General features: G+C 45.5%; 2 protein-coding genes across 2 annotated transcripts in view; one reads left to right on the plus strand and one right to left on the minus strand.

Annotated features, from left to right (window-relative positions):
• CFAP57 (cilia and flagella associated protein 57) overlaps positions 1–15,352 on the minus strand; it is a 67,104-nt gene extending 51,752 nt beyond the window's left edge. The window contains exons 1-5 of the mRNA XM_043461644.1: positions 15,192–15,352; positions 10,648–10,964; positions 8,997–9,283; positions 6,624–6,831; positions 2,141–2,293 (exon numbers count right to left, since the gene is read on the minus strand). Coding sequence (XP_043317579.1) covers positions 2,141–2,293; positions 6,624–6,831; positions 8,997–9,283; positions 10,648–10,964; positions 15,192–15,348 — 1,122 coding nt within the window. The 5' untranslated portion in view covers positions 15,349–15,352. The remainder of the gene's footprint in view (positions 1–2,140; positions 2,294–6,623; positions 6,832–8,996; positions 9,284–10,647; positions 10,965–15,191) is intronic.
• Positions 15,353–15,719: 367 nt separating this feature from the next.
• Positions 15,720–22,488, plus strand: EBNA1BP2 (EBNA1 binding protein 2). Its single transcript, XM_043461646.1, has 9 exons — positions 15,720–15,969; positions 16,053–16,136; positions 16,338–16,507; positions 17,097–17,220; positions 18,786–18,875; positions 19,856–19,931; positions 20,156–20,249; positions 22,002–22,164; positions 22,302–22,488. Exons 1-9 carry the CDS (start codon positions 15,904–15,906, stop codon positions 22,350–22,352), a joined length of 918 nt encoding a protein of 305 aa, XP_043317581.1. The 5' UTR covers positions 15,720–15,903; the 3' UTR covers positions 22,353–22,488.
• Positions 22,489–27,522: the final 5,034 nt, after the last annotated feature.

Genomic DNA, 27,522 nt, shown 5'->3' on the forward strand with positions numbered 1-27,522 from the left:
TTCTATCAGGTGGAGTGATGGGATGGGGCGGCAGAGCGCAGCCTGGACCAGACATCACCCAGCCCCGTGCACATAGTTCGGTTCTTCTCAGAGCACCGGAAGGTCACTGAGGGGTTGAGGCTGTGACAAAGGTGGAGGTGGTGGAACATGTGAATTTTGTGACAGCCACATCTGGGTTTTGAAAAGATCACTCTGGAAGCTGAACAGAGTATAATTCAGGGGCCTAAGGGCAGAGTGTACATGTGGATACAGGCAGGAGACTCACACATCCTGGGAGAGAGAGTGAAAACCCTCCATTCTACAGAAGATCCCGCTCTCTGGTCTGGTTCTCTCCTTTCCAGGCAACCTTCCCTCTGAGAGGCATGCCTAACAGCAGGGAGAGAAGCTCTATGCAGTGAGCTCACCCGCTACATGGAGAAAGCGGACAGACTGAAGATCCAGCCATCAAATCATCAGTCCCTTCTGAGTCCTTGTGAATGAGGTCCCCCCACGTGAAATGATAAAAATGTCTTAGTCTGGGGTATATGACAGAATGATTTACATATTAGCCTAAAAGCTTTTAAATACACTCAAATCTCCCCTGTGTTGAAGCAAAAGCAACTCTCTTTTCCACCTTATCTCTGCACTTCATTCTGTGAGGTTAGTATTATCCCAATACCAAATGCAGACAAAGGCATCACAAGAAAACTACAGACCAGCCACTGTTATGAATGTAAATTAAAAATCAGATAAGAATAAGTGCTGACAAAAATAGAGGTTAGAACACTTGTCCACAGCTGACAGGAATATAAAACAGTTCAGCACTTTGGGAAAACTATCTGGCAGTTCCTTTAGTGGTTAAATATGGAGTTACTACTTGACTCAGGAATTTCACTCCTAGATAAATATCCAAGAAAAATAAGAACGTATTTCCACACAAAAACTTGTACATAGATGTTTAGAGCAGCAGTATTTATAATATCCAAAAGGTGGAAGAACCCAAATGTTCATTAACTGATGATTAGACCAACAAAAATGATGTATCCATGCAATGGGATATTATTCAGTTATGAAAAGGAATGGAGTACTGACACAAGCTCGAACATGAATGAAACTTGAAAACACTGTGCTAAGTGAAGAAAGCCAGTCACAAGAGTCTACATATTGCTATGAAACATTCAGGAAAGGCAAATTTAGAGACACAAGACATTAGTGACTGGCTAGAGCTGGGGGAGGCAGATGGGATGATGGGAGCATAATAGCTAAACAGCATTTTTTTTTTTTTTTTAGTGAAGAAATGCTCTAAAATTAATGGTGGTAATGGCTGCATAACTCTATGAATGTACGAAAAACCATTGAATTGTACACTTTAAGTAGGTGAATTGTATAGTGTACGAATAACTCAATAGGTTTATTATTTTAAAAACCATCATTGCTGAGAAAGATATATTAAAACCTCCTGTGATTGTAGGTGGTTTTTTCTCCTTGTTGTTCTGCCAAAGTTTGCAGGTTATATTTTGAGTCCATGCTATTAGCTGCATACAAATTTAAAACTGTAATGTCTGCTTGATAAAGTGAACCTTTTATAAGTACAAAGTGCTTCTTTTTTATCCTTTTTGCCACAATATCTACAGTGTATTCATACCGGCTTTCTTTATTATTTAAAAACAAAAGCAATGATAAACCTTTACACATAAACATCTCCATGCACAGGACTGCACAAAGTACTGCAGTATATTAAATACCTGAAGTACACTTGCTTGCTGAGGAAAAGATAGGTACAATTTAAATCCGAGAGAGACCTCCACGGTGTTTTCCAAAGAGGCTCAGTTCAGTCACTCAGTCATGTCTGACTCTTTGCGACGCCATGGACTGCAGCATGCCAGGCTTCCCTGTCCATCACCAACTCCCGGAGCTTGCTCAAACTCATGTCCATCGAGTCAGTGATGCCACCCAAAGAGGCTACAACAATCAGATTCTGGTGTCCCCCACCCCGGCCCCCTGTGGGTATTGGAGTGCTCCTACAAGGACATTTTGAAATTAGAGTTTCTTTCGCTTTGTTATAAAGTGGTGAATGGGCCTATGCTCAGGAACTGGATTAAAATTTGCCTAGTGGTGACCAGTCCCCCGGCTGGCAGGAAGCGCTGCTGGCGAGACTCACCTTGCTGATCTCTGTCAGGGACATGGTGATGCTGTAGAGCTGGTTCTTGCTGGTGCTGGCGATCAGCGTTTCCTCAGAGGGGCTGAAGCACATGCAGAGCACGTCCTGTTTGTCCGACTGACTTGGGTCGTTGCTCTGTGGATCCACAGGAATCTGCCCAAGACACAGGACAGCGGTCAGCAGACCTCTGCATTGGCAGGTGTCCTGGACTTTCAGATGCTCTCGGATACTTGCAGCTTACAGACTCCTGATCAGCCTGCTTCCTGGATGCTCCTCGGATGTGGAGAGGGAGGGTTTGAGGTGTTTCAGTTTCTGTGGGTTTCCTACTCACCTATAAGCGACTAGTGGCTGAATAACAAGGCAGTGGCACAGGTGGAACTGATCCACCTGTACCTCTGTTTGAGTCTGGCCCCCACTCTCGCCCCGCGGGTGGGAGCTCCATGCAGGCGCCTACCTGCACTAGGTACACAGTGCGCTTCAGGGCAGCAGAGGGGAAGGTTGAGGCCTTTCTATCACAGGGGGTGGGTGACAGGGCAGAGAGAAGGGAGGGGTCCCGCAGCTCCTGCAGCAGTCTCAGGGGGCCTGGAGTTCCCAGTGGACATTATTAAACGAGGTTTCCTTCTGCCTGTTTTTCCTCTCCTTCCACGAACAACCAAACTTACTGAAAGCTGGTCTGCATATACCACCTTTGCATCCTCATTACCCACTCAGTTCTTAATTCCTTATAACGTGGCTTCCACTGCCTCATTTACTGAAACTGGCCTCCTGAACATCAGAAATTTCCTTATCACCAAAGCCCAATGCCCTGCACAGCCCTCATCTTCTGGGCTTTCCTGGAGCCTGCAGCAGTGACCTTGGCACCTTCCTCCCCTGAACACCCTGGACTCTTGAGCTGCCCTCCCACTGCGTGGCGTTGTCTTCCTCAGCACCTCCTATCCCGTCCTCCTGCTCCACCAGGACAGCGAGGGCTCTGTGCAGCCTTCCCTGACCGCCCTGGGCTGAGTGGCCCTGACAGTCCCTCAATGTGCCCGCAGCACCCAGGGCTTCCCTCTGTTGTCCCAGGTGTCACACTGCATAGCGTGGAACAGAAGCCTGCGGGCCAGGACCTGGTCTGTTCCCATTGTGTCCCCTGCTGCTTGGAGCGGGGCCTGGCCCATGGCAGGCACTCAGGGACGGCACGGTGTGGCCTCGCACCCTCCCCCAGACAGTGAGGTCCGTGGGGGAAGCGCCACGTCCGATGCACCCACTGCAGGCCCCACCGCGGAGCCTGGCCCTGACAGGTGACCGACAGACACTTGTTGACTGAATAAGTGAACGACCTCGCCTTGTCAGTGTCCTGCTGGGCTCTCATCCTGTCTCAGTCTTGAAATTGGGAAATGCTAAGTTTTGTCCTCAGTCCTCTTTTTGTCTCTATATTTTCTCTCTCAATGATTTTACCTAATACGAGGATCCAACGAAAACAACAGTGAAAGTGCAAGTGCAAGTCGCTCAGTTGTGTCTGACTCTTTGTGGCCCCACGGACTACACAGTCCATGGAATTCTCCAGGCCAGAATACTGGAGTGGGTAGCCTTTCCCTCCTCCAGGGGATCTTCCCAACCCAGGGATCGAACCCAGGTCTCCCGCACTGTGGGCCACAGTGGAGCCAGATGAGCCACAAGGGAAGCCTGAAAACAACAGAGTAATTACAATAATAAATACTTAAAACTGTGAAAATTAAGCATCATCTATGTGCCAGATAGAAGCCAAGCACAATGGCTGTGTATATGAGTATGTGTGTACATATGTGTGTGTGTGCGTGTGAGCCTGTGTGTGAGTGTGCATGTGCCATGGATATATTGAGAGTGATCTCACTCCCAAGGTCCAAACCACGTTTCAAACTGCTTCACCTTATCCTTGTCTCTGGTCAAGTGTCAACATTCCTCAGGGGGGCCTCCCCCACCCACTTTTTCTAGAACAGAAGCCCCTCTGACTCCCTGTCCTTTCCCGGCTGTATTTTCCTCATAGGATTGACCTCATCCAACAATCTGTTCATGTCTGTTTGTTTGCTAGTTGACTGAGCCCTAAGGACAAGTGTCAGTGTGGTTACTTCTTGTCTATGTCCCAGCCCCGAGCACAGAGCCTGACACATAGCAAACACTCAATAAATATTTGTTAAATAAATGAACACACAAAAGAATGGACTGCTTTACAGTCAAAGTAAACTCCCCCTAGTGCCCACCCACCTTGCTCTTAACCCCTATTTCCTGGCGTCCTTTCCCAGCACCCTGATTTGAGCCTGGGTAACCTACCTGAGAGGGCCTTATCTCTGGGCTCCGGCATCTACTCAGGGGATGTCCTACAGACTTAGCCTTCACGAAGGCTCTCTCTGCTTCCCGCTGCTGTGATCCTAGACCTCACTGCCTTTTGGCTCCAGTAACAAAAAACCTCAGGACTAATTCCTAACTGCAAGAATAACCAGTATTATTTATTGAGCACAGGCACTGCATCAGATATGCAGATGACACCTCCCTTATGGCAGAAAGTGAAGAACTAAAGGGCCTCTTGATGAAAGTGAAAGAGGAGAGTGAAAAAGTTGGCTTAAAACTTAGAATTCAAAAAACTAAGATCATGGCATCCAGTCCCATCACTTCATGGCAAACAGATAGGGAAAAACAATGGAAACGGAGAGATTTTATTCTTGGGGGCTCCAAAATCACTGCAGATGGTGACTGCAGCCATGAAATTAAAAGACGCTTGCTCCTTGGAAGAAAAGCTATGACCTAGACAACATATTAAGAAGCAGAGACATGACTTTACCCACAAAGGTCTGTTTAGTCAAAGCTATGGTTTTTCCAGTGTCATGTATGGATGTGAGAGTTGGACTATAAAGAAAGCTGAGTGCCAAAGAATTGATGCTCTTGAACTGTGGTGTTGGAGAAGACTCTTGAGAGTCCCTTGGACTGCAAGGAGATCCAACCAGTCCATCCTAAAGGAGATCAGTCCTGGGTGTTCATTGGAAGGGCTGATGCTGAAGCTGAAACTCCAATACTTTGCCCACCTGATGTGAAGAGATGACTCATTGGGAGAGACACTGATGCTGGGAAAGATTGAAGGTGGGAGGAAAAGGGGACAACAGAAGATGAGATGGTTGGATGGCATCACCAACGTGATGGACGTGAGTTTGAGTAAACTCCGGGAGTTAGTGATGGACAAAGAAGCCTGGTGTGCTGCAGTCCATGGGGTTGCAGAGTTGGACACAACTGAGCGACTGAACTGAACTGAACTGCATCCAGTGATCACACAGATGTGTAATCCTTTCGATAACCGCCAGGGTAAGCTGTTTCCTTAATGAAGAGGCACAGGTTTGCTACATTCAGCAACTCATGTGAAGTCACTCAGCCAGGAAACCATCTCCACTGAAAACAGGATGCCTTGCCCGTTTACATACTCACTCTCACGCTGGCGTTTGCCATCTTTTTACCAGCCTTAGTCCTCTCGTTCCCTTCAGGGACTTAAGGCCCTTCCACTGGGGAACAGATATCTCCCAAACACACTACTGCTCCCTGTCAGCGGTACGTTTGCTTAATTTCTTCCCTTCACCTGGACTTCCTGATCTGGGTCTTCCTGTCGAATGTTATCCATCCTCTGCAACCCTTCTTCAAAGATGACCTTCAAACACCCTGAAACCTTCCTGGTTCTTTCCCAACCAGGTGAAATCTCTCTCTGCAGAGGTCTGTATCATTTCTTCCCCAAAGATTTGCTGAATGCCTGCTGCATACCAGGTGAAAATGAAAGTGAAGTCGCTCAGTCCTGTCTGACTCTTTGCGACCCCATGGACTGTAGCCTACCAGGCTTCTCCGTCCATGGGATTTTCCAGGCAAGAGTACCAGAGTGGGTTGCCTTTTCCTTCATCCAGGGGATCTTCCCGACCCAGGGATCGAACCCAGGTCTCCTGCATTGCAGGCAGACGCTTTACCCTCTGAGCCACCAGGGAAGCCCAGGTAGTTTTCTTTTCTTTTTCTTTTTTTTAAAGATATTTATTTACTTATTTGGCTGTGCCTGGTCTTAGTTGAGGCACATGAGATCTTAGCTGTAGCATGCAAACTCTTAGCTGTGGCAAGTGGGATCTAGTTCCCTGACCGAGGATCTAGAAGCGAGGTCCCCTATACTGGGAGTGCAGAGACTCGCAACTGGACTACCAGAGAAGTCCCACACCAGGTGGTGTTCTTGATGTTAAAATATCCATATACATTATGGGAACACTGAACTTGAAGAGAAAACAATTTACCCAAGTTCTCTCCCAGGATTCAGATCCAGAGCTCCCTATTTCTATACCGCAACTCTGTCCAATCCATCCTAAAACTCCCCTCAGGACAGATGGCTCGAGTCCCTTTGTGCTCTGCACTCAGCCCCTTTCCCTGCATCAAACGCTGTGTCACTGCCCTGCTCCTGGAGAACAGATGCCAGTTGGACCCCAGCACTGCTGCTTCCTCCCCTCCTTACCCGGATCTCCCTGCTCTCACGGTAAAACTCCTTGTCTTCCATCTTCTCAAACAGCAGAACTCTCCCTGGCCCAGCAGAACAGGCAAATCCCTTTGAATAGGCTGCGATGGCAAACACCTGGGGCAGCGAGAGCTGGCTGCGGCTGCTGGTCATCATGACCTGCTCGTAAGAAGGGACTGGGGAAGAGACTGCTGGAAATTCGATCAGGCTGGAAAAGAAAATAGCACACGCAGATAACAGAGACCATTCCAAGGAGATGAACTGTGCCAGGGATGAGAAAGAAGGACTGTCCTTGGGTGTGGGAGCGTGGTTCAGATGGTAAACAACCTGCCTGCAATGTGGGAGGCCCATGTTCCATTCCTGGGTCAGGAAGATCCCCTGGAGAAGGGCATGGCAACCCACTCCAGTATTCTTGCCCAGAGAATCCCATGGACAGAGGAGCCTGGCAGGCTACAGTCAGTAGTGTCGCAAAGAGTTGGACACAAGTGAAGCAACTTAGCATGCATGCACACGAGAAACCACTCAGTGTGAGCCCCCTACCCATGGCCTAAATGCGCCCCTTTGGCTGGGAGTGCTACTGGCGCTCCATGGGAGATGGAAGGTTATACACTTATATGGAAATCCTGCAATCCTCTGTGGTCACTGTTTTTTTATTATCATACTCATTTTGTTGTTTAGAAAAAAGTGGCTCAGAGGGGTTGTTTCCAAGATCACACAATTAGTAAGGGGAAGAGCTGAGATTTAAATCCAGGTTTCCGCTTCCTTCTCTCCCTTCCATCCCTTTCCCTTTCTTTCCTTCCTTCCTTCTCTTCTTCCTCCCCTTCCCTTCTTTCTCTTTCATTCATTTATGCATATTTGCATTCACTCATTCATTCATATGACATTTACCAGAGTTATGTTGTGTTAACGACTCTGTGAAACAATGATAAATAAGTTGACCCAGTTCCTAAGCTGATGGTCTAGGGGGTGTATGATAAGAACTGTCAGGGACTGCTGAGTAGGATGGCATTGGCCGATTATCAGCTAACAAGAACACCTAAGAACAGATTTAGAGGAAGAACAGCTGTCTGAGATGAGCAGAGGCTGGGGGCTCCCAGCTGAGACCAGAAGGACAAAGAGGGATGTGGCAGTGTCGAGGGGAGTGGGGTCGGTGTAGGGGCAGACTAAGCCCAGAAGTAGGAGACTGCATGAGGGATATGCAGTAGACAGAGGCAAGAGCTGATGTGGCAGATATAGAGAAGGGTCAGAGTAGCAGGGGCATGTGGGCCAAGTTTAGGAGTCTGAGCTTTATTCTTGGAGTCCTGGACTCACTGAAAGATGGTGAACACAGCAGACTGGAGGGAAATGGCCTTATTAGGAAGTTCTTAACATAATCATGACAAAAAGGAGATGTCATTGGCATTGGGGTGGTAGAAATGGGTGAACCCAAAGACATTGAGGAAGAGGAATCTACAGGGTGCCGTTTTGACTGCGGGCTCAGGTATTGGGATCAGACATCTGGCTTTGAATCCTGGCCTGTTACTTAACAGTGCTGTGATCTCGGGTGAGGCATTTAGCCTCTTAGAGTCTGCAATATGGGATAATAATATGTACGATGTAGGGTGGGTAAGCCTGAAATGAGGTTATATACAGAGTGTTTAAGGCAGTGTCTAGACCACACAGTGGTACTGTCCAATATGAGATATGACTATTATTGGCTGCAGTAGAGGTAAAATTGACAGCTTCATCCTGAGCCCCTACTCTGGTCCATACACTTCTGTCATACTGACTGACATTTCCTTGTATTTCCTCATTAGTCTGCTGCTTCCTATCAAATTATAAGGTCCTGAGGACCTGTGTCCCCAGCATTTAGCAAGATGCCTTGCACATTGCAAAGGCTTGGTGGACATCTATTTAACTGATTTAGTAAACTGGGAAGCCAGGAGAAAACATATTTTTGAAAATAGGTAGTTTTGAAGACTAAGTCATACCAGTCTGTGAAACTGTTAGTTGTTTAGTTGTGTCTGACTTTTTGTGACCCTCATGGACTCTAGCCCACCAGGCTCCTCTGTCCATGGGATTCTCCAGGCAAGGATACTGGAGTGGGTAGTCATTCCCTTCTCCAGGGGATCTTCCCAACTCAGGATTGAACCGGGGTGTCCTGCATTGCAGATGGATTCCTTACCGTCTGAGCCACCAGGGAAACACTTATAAAATGAGGTTAGGTATAAAAATAAAAATAGTTGTACCTAGGTTATGGTTATAAACATCAAATTCGACCCTGAATATGGATGAACACTAGAAAAGATAAGGGAATGATTTTTAAAGAATGCTGTTTTAGGGGTGATGCTACTGGCAAGATGAGTGTGTTTTACTAAGAGAGGGCATTGTTACCTCTCTGATTCCTGGATCATCCCCAGGTTCTTCGTCTCGCTGGTGGGCTCCTTGACCACGATACTTGTCTCCCAGCGTTGATCTCCAGATTCAAAGAGGAAGAGTCTGCCCGTATCAGTGCCAGCAATAATCTTGTCATCGGACACCCAGGTGTGGGCAAGATAGTTTTGGGGTTCTCCCCTCTGAAAATTAGTTTGCTTCAGGGTTCCCTCAGCAAAACGGAGCAGCTTAAACATCCCATTTCCAGTGATACAAATCTGAGTGTTATCCTGGGGATTGAAGCTCACCTGTAAAATATGAAAGAATGAAAGAAAAAGAGACATAAAACTAAACTTGATGAAATTATTTCCCATTTAACTAATTATTAGTTAGTCCAAGTAGTTCACAGGATCCTTTAAACATCACTAAATCATATAATTTTAAGACATATTTGATAAGAGGACAGATTTATGTCCATTATATTTGTAGGGTCCATGAGTCAAATTAGAAAACCTTCAAAAGTCATCTGATGCAGACCAAAAAGCAGGATGAGCAGGTCTTGACAATCACCAAACTCTGTGTTAGCAAAATAGAATGAAACCTCAGCTAAAAACAGAAAAATGAGGGTCAGGCAGGTTTATGTGACCTGTCCAGGGCGAAGGAGCCACATGTCAGGGATTAGGCCTCCTTTCCCTTTACCCTCATCCCCACTGGCCGTCACAGGCAATCTGTCCCCCCACTGGATGGTGAGCACCTGGAGGGGCTATGCCTTTTTCATCTCTGTATCCCCAGTGGCAGGTTCAAAGCAGGCATCCAGCGAATGTTTCCTGAATCTGTTCGAGACAAGGTGCTCCCTGCTCTGAATAGGATGCTGTATCCTGCCTTACTATGACCTGGATGAAGTAATCTTCAGGCTCTACTCGTCTCTGCTCTGATTCTGTAATCACCAAGCAACCTGTTGGTTAACAATTTCACTTCTCAAGGGAGGAAACACACCGGATAGATGATGTGTGTTCTGGGTGTGGCAGGCTGGTTCACACGCCAGCCTCGTGAGAATAACAGAGTCTGTGCCCAAGATGCTGATCAGCCAGTATCTCTGAACCTGAACAGAACTGAGCGCGTGGCCCTGTAACACTGAGCACTAGATCTCAGACCAGGTTGACTGCTCCAAGCAAAGCCTCCTTGGGACCCAGCCAGCCTCCTGACACATCCTCTGCATTTCACCCTCAAAGCACAATAGAAACTTCTGCTCCTCACATAACTGCAATTTCACGGATAGTTTCCTAAACATTTATGACCTCACACCACCTTCCTTAAGTCTTCCCAAAGCCCAGAAATGCTGCCCAGGAGAGGCCAGGTCTGGGGAGAGAGAGCAAATTGATCAAACTGCCTCTGAACCTGACTTGTGACCAGCAAGCAGTTCTGGGCCAAAATAAAGAACACAGGCCCTGGGGTCAGGGAGTCCTGGTCCTGCTAAATTGTTGCAGCCTCAGTTATTTCATCTTTAAAACAGAGACAACAATTATGTATACTTTATATGGTGTTGTGTGGCAAATTTCAAAATGCATTTTAAGAAGTCAGCACTATCCCTGGCACATAGAAAGCATTCAGTGAGAGACAGCTTGTACTATTTTTTAATAATTTGCATAATATTTGTTATTCCGGGCAGTACCTGGTAGACAGCATTGTTCTGAGTGTCGATTCTAACAATGGCCATGACTTTCTGTTTTTCCCACAGCCAATAGACAAGGTTTGATTCTGGAGGTGAGGTCTGAGTCAAGAGGTATTTAGAGTCTGGAGAAAAAGCTATGCAAATAAACTTCTGAACTGGGAAGTCAAAATTATTAAGGATTTTGCGCTTCCGGCAGGGGATGGCTGACAGTTCATAAATGGTGATGACAGGTTTATCTTGCACGGTCTCTGAGATAGCGAGGTAGCGCCGATTGGGACTGATGGCCAAGGCCAACATGCCCTGACTCTTGTCTGAGCCTGCAAAGAGAGCAGAGGGGCTGATGAGGGGTGACCATGCATTCACCGAGATCTAGCACAAACCAGGCACCGTGGTGGGTGCTGCCAAGGCAACAGGAGAAAAGTGCAGAAATGTAACTGTTGATCCCTGTATCCTTCAGTACAACTGTGCCTTGGCTATTTTGAAAACAACTAGGATGGGCCCCTCACTGAGGCTGTGGTGGGAGGAGAAGGCAGGGAAGGATTCCTAAAAGAGGACAAAGTGGGAATAGGATGGGGGGTGGGGCAGGTCAGGAAGGGCAAAGGTGTGGAAGTGAGAAATGGTGTAGAGGGTGGGGGAACTACACACAGTGGGCAATGGCTGAGCATCCTGTGTGAGCCAGGGGTGACCGAGATGGGTCTGGAAGGTGCAGCAGGGTCAGATAACAGGCCTTTATGCCCTGAACGGCCAGCACTCCATATTCTTCCTCCACTTTTCGTTCAGTCGTGTCTGACTCTTTGCGACCCTATGGACTGTAGCCTCCCAGGCTTCTCCGTCCATGGGATTTTCCAGGCAAGAATACTGGAGTGGGTTGCCATGAGTTTGGGTAAACTCCAAGAGTTGGTGATGGACAGGGAGGCCTGGTGTGCTGTGGTTCATGGGGTTGCAAAGAGTCGGACACGACTGAGTGACTGAACTGAACTGAAATTCATTTATGTATTCCTTTATCCACTGTATTCATTTATTTGTGTATTATTGGGTTTCTGGGATATTTATACTAGGACTAGCTTATTTTTGTAATCGTATCTTTATCATGTGTTTTGATACCTTGCAAAGTAGAGTCTCAAGGAAAGAGGGAGAAGAAAGGAAATGATAAATTCCATTCTGGATATATTGTGTGTGAGATACATACTGTGGAACTTTCAGGTAAAGAGGTCTTAGCAGGCCGCTTGATACGATGAAAGCTAGGGGAGATGTTTGGACTGAAATACAGATTTGAGGTAAAAGTCATGGTGGGGAGTTGAAAGTGTGAGTGTAGACAAGACTGCCAGGAGAAGGCAAAGGACAAGAGTTTACTCCCCTCCTCTGTGCTTCTTACCAGGGCTGTACCTGGCCTAGAAGGTGTCCTGCTCATTTACATAGTCCCGATGCCCATTTGAATACATACCTGTCCCCACTACAATGTTGAGAGCTCCCGGAGGCCTGGGGCCCTGGCTTTCCGGCTTACTCATTCTTTTAATCACTAGTGTCTGACTCCCAGTGGGTGCTTAACATGTGCTGACTGATTGCAGTTTGTAAATGCTTTGCCATTGTTTTAACCCAGTTGATGACTGACTTCTCCCTGAAATATGTTCACCTCCTATATGGATTTCCTTTTTTTGGCTACTCCTCCAACGACTCTTTTTCAGGTTCTTCCTCATTTCCTGGCACTAAATGTAGGAAGGCCCCACAGCCCAATCTTTACCCTTCTTTTCTTTCACAAACTCATTTACTCCCTGGGTGATCCAATCCATTCTAAGGATTTTTTAAAAAGATTATTATTTGGCCATGCTGCAAGCTTGTAGGATCTTAAGTTCCCTGACCGGGGGTTGAACCCATGTCCCTGGCATTGGAAGTGCAGAATTAACCACTGGACCACCAGGGAAGTCCTCATTCTAAGGACTTTGTATTTCACCTCTATGCTAACAACCTTCAAATGTTTATTACCAGCCAGGGCCTTTTCTCTTGAATCCACAACTGACATCAACTGAAATTGAAAAAGTGTTAGTCGCTCAGTCGGGTCCAACTCTTTGCTACCCCATGGACTGTAGCCTGCCAGGCTCCTCTGTCCATGGAACTCTCCAGGCAAGAATTGGCATCAAAGTGCTCACTTAAGATCCTATCTAGCAGGCATCTCAGTCTTGCATATCTAGCAGGCATCTCAGTCTTGCATATCTAGCAGGCATCTCAGTCTTCCCATGTCAAAAACTAACATTCCACACAAAACCTGCTCCTTCTGCAGTCTTTCCTGTCTCAATTAGCAGCAACTCCATCCTTTCAGTTGCTCAGGCCAAAAGCCTTGCTTCTTCCTTTTCTCTCCCAACTACATCAGGTCGATGAGGAAACCTGTCACCTCCACCTTCAAAATAGAGCCAGGCTTTGATCTCTTTTCACCATCCCTGTTACCTGCTACCTGCTCCAAGCCACTATGTCCTCCCACCTGGATTACAGCCATAGTCCTTCAGCTGGTCTCCTGTTTCCTCCCTTGTCCCTCCTTAAATCTATGCTGTGAATAGAAGCCACAAGGAACCTTTTGAAACATGTCAGATCATGTCACTCTGCTCAGAATCCTCCATCCCAGCCTCTCATTTTACTCAGAGTAGGAGCCCTTCCTCTCAAAGCCCATGTGATGTTGCTCTGCCTACTTCTCTGCTTCACCGTTCGCTCCTCCTCCTCTATTCCCTCTGCTCCAGGCATACTGGGTTCCTCACTAATCCCCCACACTCAGCATCCTCCTAACCCAGCGCTTAAAAGATGAAAGGTAAATGTGGAGCGTATCAAAGAGATAATATAGGAGAATATATTAACAAGCTTGAGTAAGGTTGATAAATTTGACTTCATTAAAACCAAGAATTTCTGTCCATCAAGATACCATAAGGAGGAAGAAAACACAAGCCCCAAACTGGGAGAAATTATCTGTAGTATGTATACATCTGACAAAGGATTAGCATACAGAAAATATAGTTCGACCATAAATCAGTAAGAAAATTACCCCCCAAAACATAGAAAATGGATAAAAAATTTAAATAAGACATTTCATAGAAGATTAAACAGGAGGAGCCCCTTAATCATGTGAAAAGATTCTCATCCTCATTAGTAGTAGGTAAATGCACAAAACATTAGGAAGTAGAACAACAGCAAGGGGTGGTGAGGTTGTGGGGTAACAGCAGTTGTGAACTAGTACGGCCACACTACTGTTTTGGTGTGTGCCCTGGAGAATCTCTGCACAAGTAGATGAGAACACATGAATGCAAGAATGCAGTACGGTTTGAAATAGCAAAAAAATGAAACTGAAAGTCACTCAGTCGTGTCCAACTCTTTGCAACCCCATGGACTGTAGCCTGCCAGGCTCCTCTGTCCATGGAATTCTCCAGGCCAGAATACTGGAGTGGGTAACCGTTCCCTTCTCCAGGGGATCGTCCCAACCCAGCGGTCAAACCCAAGTTGAACCCAGTGTGATTGAACCCTCATTGCAGGCGGATTCTTTACCATCTGAGCTACCAGAGCAGCAAAAAAAAAAAAGTTGATTCTCAAATGTCCATCAACACTAGAATGGATAAATATATTTGAGACACTAGAGTCATATGAGGGAATACTGCATAGTAATGAAAAGAACTCAGTTAACATGTACAAAATGCATGAATCTCAAAGTATGTTGTTAAACAAGAGAAGCAAGTCACAGAATACATACACTACCATTACATTTATACGAAGTTGGAAAGTAGCACAAACAAAAACAATATCTTACATAAGGCCACACAGATAAATATGTGGTAAAACTATACAGAGAAATAAGGGAATAATTACAGGATGGAGTGAGAGTGGGCACATGTGAGATGAATGATGTCAGGGAGAAACACAGGAACTGGTACTGTACTATTTGCTCTCCTTTTGGTAGATTTGCAGATTTTCATTTTACTATAGTTCTTTAAATACTACATATATGTAGTATACAGTCTTTTGTATGCATGTCACATTAAAACGGGTTGAGCGCAGAAGACAGTGGAAAAGAGTGGCTAAGATGTGGAAATCATATATATCATTTGCAGGACCAATGTGAACAAAACCAAATGTTACAGTACACAAATGGTTATTTCAGACCTGGGGTAAAATCTCCAGTGTCTTCATCATAAATGGATTCAAAAGGTCTGTAATGAAAGTGGTGTACTCTAGAAAACTGTTTGAGAAGTCAAAAAGCAGCCCTGGTGATGACAAAGAGAGTGATAATGAAGATGCATGAAACTCTTCAAAAGAATTTTTTTCCATTAGATCACAGTGAAAGTAAGTACCTTTAAATTAACATGATTTTACATGTGACTTTAAGTATGTATGATTCATTAATCTACACATTAAAATAAGGCAAGTAGACATGTATTTCTTCTACATTTATAAAACTATATGTATATTCGAGTTGGACAAAAAAGTTTTCTTTCAATCGTCCTATTGGGATTACCGTGTTATATTTGGTTCACATGGTTACCTAGGTGTCAGATTGGAAACAGTTTTACCTGGAATGAATTTTTGCCATTTCTGATCCACATTGTACTTCACACAGTGATTTCCTGAAGGAAATATAATGATCTGTTCATCGAAGAAGAAGACATTGTTGGACACGTGGGGTCGAAGACCAAAAACATGCAGCGACTGAGCTACCACAGTGGACATTGTCCGGGTAGTTCCGCTAAAGATGCAACGCAGCTGGTGAGCAAGGAGAAACGCGAAACCCCGCCCACCCTGCCGCACCCTCCCCGCGACACGCCCGTGGGTCCGCCCCCGAACTGCTCCTCTGCCCCCTCCCCTTATCAAACTCGTCCGGTGCCCCAGACCCAGCTCCTGCGTCTGCTCGTTTCTTTCGCCCTCGCGGCTTCCTGCTCCTCTGGACGACCCCCAGGGATCTCTCCCACCTGTAAGCTTCTGCTCTCTGGATCACCAGACCACGCGTGTGCCCCTACGAATCCGAAGCAACCCAGCACTCACCGACGCCGGAGCGGTTCCTGTAGCAACGGCAAGCCGGAAGTATGTAAGCACCCGGAAGCGGAAGTCTTTTGCTCAGAGAGCTCAGGAGCTGCTGTTTGCTCCGGTGCGGTTCGAGTCCACGTGGGTCCGCGGCAGGAGGGCAGGGGGCTGCAAACCGGCCGCGGCGAGGGGCGCCCTTTTCCAGGCGCGGGCGTCTCGGGCTACTCCGCTTCCTCCGGTGGGTGTGGACTCGCGCGTGGTGAGATGGACACCCCCCCGCTCTCAGGTTCGGACTCCGATTCTGATGACGCTCTTGTCACAGACAGAGAGGTAGGTATCATCCGAGCTCGCGGGGCTGCGCGAGGGAGAGGGCTCCTCACTCTCCCGTTCTCACCGCGGAACGTGCCTTGTAGTTGCAGGAGGCGTTTTCCCGAGGGCTTCTAAAGCCAGGCCTCAACGTGGTGCTAGAGGGGCCGAAGAAGGCCGTGAATGACGTGGTGAGTTCGGGGGCCCGGTCGGAGGATGCTAGACTTGGGATGCGCGCGAGGCTCTGTTGTGCTCCAGAGACTGCGTTCTAGTTCCAGGAAAGACATCCTGCGCATTGCCAAGAGGGTCAACTACCTGTCGGGGTCTTGGAGGTTGGCACTTCGTTTGTTGGCCTGTTACCTTTTTGTGAGCTTGGTGTCTGAATTTCCTAGAATGGCCTGAAGCAGTGTTTGGCTGAATTCAAGCGGGATCTGGAATGGGTTGAAAGGCTTGATGTGACCCTGGGTCCGGTACCAGAAATCAGTGGACCTCAGTCAACATCTCAGAACCAGGATCCGAAAGCTGTTGATCCAGAAGATGACTTTAAGCGTGAGATGAGCTTGTATGTATGTTTTCTAGTGTGTGAAAGGTTGTGGGTCCCTGTGCTAGAGAGTGGGGAGAGGGTGGAAGCCGTGAGCTTGTGTTCCTCCGAGGTGTCCTAAGCCTGGGAGTAAGGAGGAAAGATTCTTTGGACTAAAGAGTAGGAGATGCTCCGTGGTTGAGAGAAAAACCCCGTGGTCCAGCAGTCACAATTTAAAGTCCAGTTTATTTGCAAATATTAAGTTTTAAAGTTTTTTGTGCAGTTGATTATGAGAACAAAAAGTTTCTTATGCGGGATCCTTATATGGACTTTTTTTTTTAGTGACTAAATAAGAATGTGTAACTGGCATTTGTAAGTTAGTGAGCACTTCTGAAGTGGTCATTTTATTAAACTACTAATTCATTTTGAGCAATACTCCCCACCCCTTTTAAAAGATTTCTCCTAATGAGTTAATGAGATTTTATTACCATTTTTGTTTGTGTGTGTGTTCTTGCTGGTGGAGGTCAGGTGTTGTGGGCTCTTCAGACCTTGGATACCTTATGAGAGGCAGTGAGAAGGATGTAAGGCCTCTCTGCCTTAGCTTATTTCACACTTTGTCCTACATCCTCAGCTACCGTCAAGCCCAGGCAGCAGTGCTTGCAGTATTGCCCCGCCTCCATCAGCTCAAAGTGCCTACCAAGCGGCCTACGGATTACTTTGCAGAGATGGCCAAGTCTGATCAGCAGATGCAGAAGGTAAGAAATGGAAAAGGTTTTCTGTGGAAGACTGAGGCTTTGTACTTAAGTCTATATAGCTGGCTTGTCTCCCTTAATGTTCAAACAAACAAAGGCATAAGCCCATTAATAGGGAGCCAGTTGTCAGAGGACGATTATTATCTCAGTTATCTATGTCAGATTCATGCTAATCAACACCAGCTGGACAAATGTAAGGTTGACTTTTTCCTAATATAAGCAGTTAAGGGAGGAACATAATGTAAGAAGTGTGGTCCCTAGGGTAAAGATGATCTTTATGCATCTCCTAGCTGGCATGGTCATGGTATGGTGTGTGGAAGAGACAACAGTTCTTTCCTGCCATTGCCGGGGCAGCATTATAACTTGCAGACAGTTACCTTTCTCTGAGCCTCAGGTTTTCTCTGCTGTATAATGAAGGATTGATGTATGGCTCAGATTTGGCATAATTTACAGTTAGCTAAGTTAAGGCTAGTTAAGGCTATGGTTTTTCCAGTAGTCATGTATGGATGTGAGAGTTGGACTGTAAAGAAAGCTGAGCACCGAATTGATGCTTTTGAACTGTGGTGTTGGAGAAGACTCTTGAGAGTCCCTTGGACTGCAGGAAGATCCAACCAGTCCATCCTAAAGGAAATCAGTCCTGAATATTCATTGGAAGGACTGATGCTAAAGCTGAAACTCCAATACTTTGCCCACCTGATGTGAAGAGCTGACTCATTGGAAAAGACCCTGATGCTGGGAAAGATTGAAGGCAGGAGGAGATGGGGACAACAGAGGATGAGATGGTTGGATGGCATCACCAACTCAGTGGACATGAGTTTTAGTAAACTCCGGGAGTTGGTGATGGACAGGGAGGCCTGGTGTGCTGCAGTCCATGGGTTCGCAAAGAGTTGGACATGAATGAGTGACTGAACTGGACAGTTAGGTAGAATTTGGTCCTTATTCAACTTTGGGAGGCAGAGAATTACCAACGTCTAATCTAAGATATACTTAAATAGTTCCCTTGGGTCTCAAGCTGGATTTTCTTGTCTCAGTGGTATTCAAGGAAGCTAATCTAGAGATGAACCCAGACCCATTTCTGCACATTCAAAGTCATAACTGTTCATTCTTTAACTGAAATGTGTATGTTTAATGCAAATAGCTAGGTACCTGCTATCAGTTTGAGTTTTTATAGTGCAGATGGTCTACTGGAGAAGGAGGCTAAAGCTGTATACTGCTTTCATCACCATCTGCAGATGGTATGGATGGAGAGACGTTCGTCTTTTCTCCTGATTCAGTGGCAAGCAAGCTGTTTTGTTTAACAGAGCAAACAGCACACTGGGAATAAGAAGGTCGCCTTGATGTTGTGGTTCCAAGGCTGAGACTTTGGTGTCTTGGATAAAGGTGTTAGCCTTTGGGCCTTATTATCCTTGTGTGTGAAACACAGGGCTTGGAGTCGATGATTCCCAAGTTTCCTTTGAGCTCCACAGTGTGCAGAACTCCACAGTGTGTCTGCTCCCTGCTGCAGTGCACCCTAAGCAGCTTCCACGCCATTTTCAGTTAACATAAGCTGACAACATTTTGTGTTTCAGATTCGACAGAAACTGCAGGCTAAGCAGGCTGCCATGGAGAAGTCGGAAAAGGCTAAGCAGCTGCGAGCACTTAGAAAATATGGAAAGAAGGTGGGAAGGACAACGGACAGGGCTGGGGTGGGGCCGAGGGTGTTTGTCCGTAGATTGCCTGGTCTGAGTTGGTTCTGTGCCTGGTGTGTGTTCCGTTGTGTGTTTACTCCCTCATAGCAGCATGGGCTGCTAGTGTCCACAAACACAATCCCTCCTGGACACCTGTGAGTCACCAGAAGTAGTATGGTCATTACAAGCGAGTCAGGCACTTCTCTGGGCTGTACTTTGCACACCTGTACAGTGAAGAGCTGGGTCCAGATCAGTGGTTTCCAAACCTGACCTCCCAGCACAGTCCGATGGGGGATAATTTTGTTTGACCAGGGAACATTTGGCAATGTCTGGGGGCATTTTTGGTTGTCACACCTTGGTGGGGAGTGTGCAGTTGGTGCTTGTGGGTGGAGAGCAGGGAGGCTTCTCAACATCCTGCAATGCAGAGGACAGGCCATGCTCCCCCCTGACAAAAAATGATCCTGTTCAAACTGTCCTAGTGTTGGGATAGAGAAACTCTGCGTTAGAGTTTAAGCATCTCTTTTTATCCTTAAAGGTTTTTTTTGTTTGTTTTTGGGAGAGATTGTTTTCTCTGTTGAGATTTTCATGCCTAGCAGCAGTGGTTCAGGTATTTAATCTGCCCAGTTATAATTAGGGAGAGAATTGGATGTTGACATAAACATGATTTGTGCAGTTTTGTAGCAGGTTGTGTCATGGGTAAGAATGCAGACTTACTGGGTGTGAATCTCAGCTCCACACTTGCTGTGTGACTTGGGCAAATTATAGCATCTCTCTGTGCTTCGTTTTGGGGTCATAAGAATTTCTGCTTCAGTGGGTTGTTGGGATGAGAAATTGAGAATATACTTAGAGCCTTAACGTGGTTGTGGCACACAGTCAGTGCTCGGTGGTGGTCACAGCCTGGTCACTGAGAGACTGTAGCCATTTGGAGTGCTGGTTTGGAGTGGGTGTAACAGTCTTGTGTCCACATCCAGGTGCAAACAGAGGTTCTTCAGAAGCGGCAGAAGGAGAAATCACACATGATGAGTGCCATTAAGAAATATCAGAAAGGTGAGTGTATTCTCTCATAAGGCTGCAGGGGAGCAGGGGTACCTGCTGATTCTATCAAACACATCTGAAGGCTTGATTGATTTGGAACTATTGGACCTAACGTTTGACAATGGTGTGCAGAGCAAGATGTGCCCTTAATACCAATTCCATCAGTAACATCCTTCTTTTGAAGTTGAATCTTTTTTTAAAACACTGTGGTGTTGATCAAAGTACTTCACTCCCAGGTTTCTCTGATAAACTGGACTTCCTTGAGGGAGATCAGAAGCCTGTTGCACGCAGCACAAAAGAAGGAGCCAAAGGCCAGCAAATGAGGAAGGGGTGAGTGCTGCATTGTGTTTTGGTGGTGGTGCATGCAGGGCCACGGTACATGGTGTGTCCTCTTTGCAAGGAGTGTGGCTGTGCCTACGGCCCGACCTATGGGCCGTGTGATGGGCCCATTCAGCCATATCAGTCTTTGAAGGTTCAAGTGAGGTGATTTCAGTAAATACACAGTAGAAGTTGATTCCTCATGTGTGAGGGTTGTGTGCAGACCTAGGGTTCTGATCTGGGTTCTGTCTCTCATTAGGAGGGTAGCTTTGAGCAAGTTACTTCACCTTCCTAAATGTTAATTTCCTCATTTGTGAAAATGAAAAAAAAAATTGTAAGTTCCTCTTAATATTAGAAAGATTAAAAGGGATAATGTTGGATATTATTATTGGTTCTTTTAATTCACCTTTATGCATTCCTGGACACCCATCCTGAGGAGAATGATCATATCTATATAATATAGTCCATGCTGTGATAGAGGCATTGAGGGAGAAGTCTGGAAGCCCATTTTAGAAATATGTGACATGGTCCAGGGGTCAGAGTCTGGGGATGGCTTCCTGGAGAAGGGTTCACCAGAGCTTAGTCTGAAAGACCAGTAAGAATTAACCAGGAGAACAGGAGAGACATGGGTTTGGGGAAGAAGGAAGAACATGAATGAGCAGAAGTGTAGCGATAAGAACAGTAGGTTGGTGTGTGAGGAACAGCCAGCATTTGGTGTCATGGGGGTTACAGCATGCGGCAAGGAGTGGTGAGGTGTAGCTGGGAGGACCTGGGCTGAGTGCAGGGCAGTGTTGTGAAGAGCCTGGGCTATTTCCAGCAGTCAGTGGGGAGGTGCTCATGGACTTTACTCAAAATGGTGAGCAGGTCATATTCATGTTTTCAATATTACAGTGGTACTTGTGTAAGTGAGGGAGGCAGGGAAATTGATCAGGGGCCCATTACAAAAGTCCAGAGAACAAGGATAATGACCTGAAAGTGGTAGTAGGGGTAGAGAAGAGAAAATTGGTTGAAGAAATACTCACGAGGTCAAATTAGCAGGACTCAGTAATTGAGCTGGGTGCAGAGAATGAAAAAAGGAATTATAATCCATCCTAGGTTCATAGTGTGGGCAGCTGACTATATGATAGGACCACCAACCTCAAGTTAGGCTGTAGATACAGGAGGTGAAACCAGTCTAGGAGGGAGGTGACTGTGACTTAGGATATGGTGAATTGAGATTCCTGTGGGACGATCAGTTTTAACATGTATTACACTCAAACGTTAACCACATTTAATATCCTTGAGAGGACTAGGAACAACTGAGGGTAATTTAATAAGATTTAGTTTAAAAATGGGGCTTCCCAGATGGCTCAAACGGTAAAGAATCTGCCTGAAATGCAGAAGACCTGGGTTTGATTCCTGAGTGCAGAAGATCCCTTGGAGAAGGGAATGGCAATCCACTCCAGTATTCTTGCCTGGAGTATTCCATGGACAGAGGAGCCTGGTGGGCTACAGTCCATGGGCTCTGAAGATAAATGATGAGCCACATGATAGATCTTTTCCTGATTCTTGCTTTGTTTTCCTGCTTTGGTGGTTAAGGCTGTAGGTAGATGATCTTGTCTGGGGAGTTTATAGAGTAGAAATACTGGCTCAAGGATGAGATTTTGGGTACAGTAGTATCTATGGGCTTCGTTTACAGATAGGAAACTGAGGGTATGGTTGAATTGTAACATTTGTCAGGATTTGCAGTGTTGAGGGTAACCTATAAGACTGCTTTTTTTCCAGGCCCAATGCCAAGCGACGCTATAAAAACCAGAAGTTTGGTTATGGTGGGAAGAAGAAAGGCTCCAAGTGGAACACTCGTGAGAGCTATGATGATGTATCCAGCTTCCGGGCCAAGACAGCTCATGGCAGGGGCCTCAAGAGGCCTGGAAAGAAAGGATCAAATGTGAGTATGGAGTGAGGGGGCTGGAGCAGCCTCCACTCCCACCCCTCCCATCTCCCTCCCTTTCTTTCCTTGTGTCCAGACCCTGGGGCAGAAGGCCAACTGCTGGGTGAACACACCTGATATTTCCTTTTCTTCAGAAAAGACCCGGAAAACGGACAAGAGAGAAAATGAAGAGCAGAAGACACTAAACAAGCTGCATCTTTGTATACAAACACCAAGAAAAAGAGATGGAGACTTGGGATTTCACAAGGCAGTTGGATCCCTTCTGTTAGCTTCTTTTTGTAAAAATTCTTTTAATAAACTAAAGAAAAATTTTCAGAGAAATATATTCTTGGTTAAAAACTCATGACTAAAAGATTTAGAAGTTACTTTTACATATTAAATAATATTGCCATTTATTGATAATAAATAAATGAGCCCTGTGGAGATTAAAAGCATGGACTCTGGGGCCAAACTGTGCCAGGTGTCTGCTGTGTACTTGCTGTTTGACCTGGGCAAGTTGATTTTTCTGTGCTCTGTCATCTCTATATAGACATGATAATAGAATCTACCAAAGGGGATTCCTGTCAGCAGTGAGTTAATATGTGCAAAATGCTTAGCACACTCCTGCTGTCTAATGAAGAGTACATAGCTTTGTGGGATTATTTTGCTGAGTTGGGTGGCTCTCCATAGTGTCTGCTGAGCCATGGTGGTGTGTATGTATTTGAAGTTCTCCAGTGCCGGCTTGGAGCTGTGTGCAGGTTGAAGGTTGTAAGCAGGCCATGTTTCGTGTTGGGATTTTCTCTGTCTTGAGAGGTAGGAGGGGAAGACAGCTTCCCACCCTGCCTTCCGCCCCTGCTGCCTCCATTCCAGTTTAGAAATTTTGAGGCTACAAATATCTGAGAACTCTAGATGCTTAAGCAGAAAAAACAACTCAGTTTTGTGTGGTTTTCTTGTAGCATCATTGTACCTAAAAGATCTCTCTGGTTTCATATGATGTTGTTTCTAGAACAAAAAGAATGAATTCAGTTTTTGTAAACTAATTTCAATGAACAAAAATCTAAGCACATAGGTCATATTCTCAGAAGACCACAGTGTTTTACCCCCAACATATTTTGACAATTTGTACAGTAGTAGTGAATAGGGTAACGAATAGTAATTCCAGTTAGGAGCCTTAGCGTAAGAAACTTTGAATTATGTGTGGAACATAGGGGAGTTTTAAGGTTGACAGAGTTTACACTAGTAGGGACAAAAGTAAATGACTGATCTGAGTACTTCTGAAGGGTTTGGATGATGTACCTTCTTTCCTTTTTTTTCTTTTTATAGCAAATGGAATCACTTAATTTCAGATATACTTCATAGAGCTTATTTATATCACTTTACCATTCCAGCTCTTAAAGTATAATCGGGCTACATTCAGTATTATCTCTCACATTGCTTTAAAATGTATTTCCATGCATTGAAAGATGGGTGGGATATTAGTAGTTGCCATGGCCGAGTCCAGGCTATTCTTGCTTTGTACCAACTTGCGTGGACTTCGGCTGTCAAGGTGCCATATCAGTAGCAGTTCCTGGATAACACTGTTCACCTTTCAGTTACCAAAGTATTGTTAACCAAGTAACTGTGGAACGTAGAGATTTTGCTGCTGGCTCTTCAGTCCATGAAACCACTGCCTCAAAGATACATAATGGTTAGTGACCCCAAATTGCTTCTTTCAAAGTCTGTGGGTGATTGGTCACTGGACGCGTTATTCAGTTCACGCACAGGTGGCAAAGAGTGCAGTTGTGTTGCCTCCTCATCTTCAGCAATAAACCCACATGGCATTTTACAAAAGTAAGTAACTGAAGGAGGGAATTGACCAAAGAAATGGAAAGTGATAAAGTTGGAAGTAAAATTGAGTAGGATGCAAATGGAGTTGTGGGAGGAATATGCTGCGAGGGAATGGAGACCTGGCTGCGGTTCTGGGACTAAAAAGAGACGCAGCTGGAGAGCCAGTGAGTGTGAGCTTAAACAGAGTGAGGAAAGTGGTGGACAGGATGATGCTGTCCCAGAGGAAGTCACACTGACAGAAACCTTCACACTAATGGGACTCTTGGAGGTATTTTGTGACATTGAAAGTACAAATGAGACAATGTTAAAAGCGAATCTGATAGGGATAGAGTAGGATAATTAGTTTAGAAATCCCACTAGAGGATTAAAAATAGGTAATTTTGAGGGAGTTTGGGAGATTTGTAAGTTAATGATCACTCAAGAAAATCCAGTGATCCAGCAACAATCTGTCCTTTATTGTGCCCATCTTTGCATGAAATGCAATAAAGGACAAAAATGGTATGGACCTAACAGAAGCAGAAGATGCTAAGAAGAGGTGGGAAAAATACACAGAAGAACTAAACAAAAAAGATCTTCATGACCATGATGGTGTGATCACTCACCTAGAGCCATACATACTGGAATGCCTTAGTCAAGTGGGCCTTATGAAGCATCACTAAGAACAAAGCTAGTGGAGGTGATGGGATTCCAGTTGAGCTATTTCAAACTCTAAAAGATGATGCTGTGAAAGTGCTGCACTCAATATGCCAGCAAATTTGAAAAACTCTGCAATGGCCACAGGACTGGAAAAGGTCAGTTTTCATTGCAATCCCATAGAAGGGCAATGCCAAAGAATATTCAAACTTGCGCTTATTTCACATGCTAGCAAGAAAATGCTCAAAATTCTCCAAGCCAGGCTTCAACAGTACATGAACCATGAACTTCCAGATGTTCAAGCTGGATTTAGAGAAGGCAGAGGAACCAGAGATCAAATTGCCAGCACCCGTTGGAACATCGAAAAAGCAAGAGAGTTCCATAAAAACATCTACTTCTGCTTAATTGATTACACCAAAGCCTTTGACTGTGTAGATCACAACAAACTGAAAAATTCTTCAAGAGATGGGAATACCAGACCACCTTACCTGCCTCCTGAGGAATCTGTATGCAGGTCAAGAAGCAACAGTTATAACCAGACGTGGAACAATAGACTGGTTCCAAATAGGGAAAGGAGTATGTCAAGGCTGTATATTATCACCCTACTTATTTAACTTATATGCATAGTATATCATACGAAATGCTGGGCTGGATGAAGCACAAACTGGAATCAACATTGCTGGGAGAAATATCAATAACCTCAAATATGCAGATGACACCACCCTTATGGCAGAAAGTGAAGAGGAACTAAGAGCCTCTTGATGAAAGTGAAAGAGGAGAGTGAAAAAGTTGGGTTAAAGCTCAACATTCAGAAAACTAAGATCATGGCATCTGGTCCCATCAGTTCAGTTCAGTCTCTCAGTCGTGTCCGACTCTTTGCGACCCCGTGAATCGCAGCACACCAGGCCTCCCTGTCCATCACCAACTCCCAGAGTTCACTCAAACTCATGCCCATTGAGTCGGTGATGCCATCCAGCCATCTTATCCTCTGTTGTCCCCTTCTCGTCCTGCCCCCAGTCCCTCCCAGCATCAGGGTCTTTTCCAGTGAGTCAACTCTTCACATGAGGTGGCCAAAGTACTGGAGTTTCAGCTTCAGCATCAGTCTTTCCAACACCCAGGACTGATCTCCCTTAGGATGGACTGGTTGAATGTCCTTGCAGTCCAAGGGACTCTCAAGAGTCTTCTCCAACACCACAGTTCAAAAGCATCAATTTTTCGGTGCTCAGCTTTCTTCACAGTCCAACTCTCACATCCATACATGACCACTGGAAAAACCATAGCCTTGACCAGACAGACCTTTGTTGGCAAAGTAATGTCTCTGCTTTTTAATATGCTATCAAGATTGGTCATTACTTTCCTTACAAGGAGTAAGCGTATTAATTTCATGGCTGCAGTCACCATTCACAGTGATTTTGGAACCCCCAAAAATGAAGTCTGACACTGTTTCCACTGTCTCCCCATCTATTTCCCATGAGGTGATGGGACCAGATGCCATGATCTTAGTTTTCTGAATGTTAAGCTTTAAGCCAACTTTTTCACTCTCCTCTTTCACTTTCATCAAAGAGGCTTTTTAGTTCCTCTTCATTCTCTGCCATAAGGGTGGTGTCATCTGCATGTCTGAGGTTATTGACATTTCTCCCGGCAATCTTGATTCCAGCTTGTGCTTCTTCCAGCCCAGCGTTTCTCATGATGTACTCTGCATATAAGTTAAATAAGTAGGGTGACAATATACAGCCTTGACATACTCCTTTTCCTATTTGGAACCAGTCTGTTGTTCCATGTCCAGTTCCAACTGCTGCTTCCTGACCTGCATACAGATTTCTCAAGAGACAGGTCAGGTGGTCTGGTATTCCCATCTCTTGAAGAATTTTCCAGTTTATTGTGATCCACACAGTCAAAGGCTTTTGCGTAGTCAATAAAGCAGAAATAGATGTTTTTCTGGAACTCCCTTGCTTTTTCGATGATCCTGTGGATGTTGGCAATTTGATCTCTGGTTCCTCTGCCTTTTCTAAGACCACCTTGAACATCTGGAAGTTCTCGGTTCATGTACTGTTGAAGCCTGGCTTGGAGAATTTTGAGCATTACTTTACTAGTGTGTGAGATGAGTGCAATTGTGCAGTAGTTTGAGCATTCTTTGGGATTGCCTTTCTTAGGGATTGGAATGAAAACGGACCTTTTCCAGTCCTGTGGCCACTGCTGAGTTTTCCAAATTTGCTGGCATATTGAGTGCAGCACTTTCACAGCATCATCTTTCATCTGATCCCATCACTTCATGGCAAATAGAAGGGGAAACAATGGAAACAGTGACTTTATTTTCTCGGGCTCAAGAATCACTGCAGATGGTGACTGCAGCCATGAAATTAAAAGACGCTTGCTTCTTGGAAGAAAAGCTATGACCAACCTAGACAGCATATTAAAAAGCAGAGATATTACTTTGCTGACAAAGGCCCGTCTAGTCAAAGCTATGGTTTTTCCAGTAGTCATGTATGGATGTGAGAGTTGGACTATAAATAAAGCTGAGCACCGAAGAATTGATGCTTTTGAACTGTGTCATTGAAGAAGACTCAGAGTCCCTTGGACTGCAATGAGATCCAACCAGTCAATCCTAAAGGAAATCAATCCTGAATATTTATTGGAAGGTCTGATGTTGAAGCTGAATCTCCAGTCTTTTGGCCACCTGATGCAAAGAACTGACTCATTGGAAAAGACCCTGATGCTGGGAAAGATTGAAGGCGGGAGAAGGGGGCGACAGAGGATGACATGGTTGGATGGCATCAGCAACTCGATGGACATGAGTTTGAGCAAGCTTTGGGAGTTGGTGATGAATAGGTAACCCTGGCGTGCTGCAGTCTATGGGGCTGTAGAGTCGGACACGACTGAGTGACTGAACGGAACTGAGCAACAATCTGCGCTACC

This window comes from Cervus canadensis, chromosome 2 (assembly GCF_019320065.1).
Source record: "Cervus canadensis isolate Bull #8, Minnesota chromosome 2, ASM1932006v1, whole genome shotgun sequence".
In the NCBI taxonomy this organism is placed as follows: Eukaryota; Metazoa; Chordata; class Mammalia; order Artiodactyla; family Cervidae; genus Cervus; species Cervus canadensis.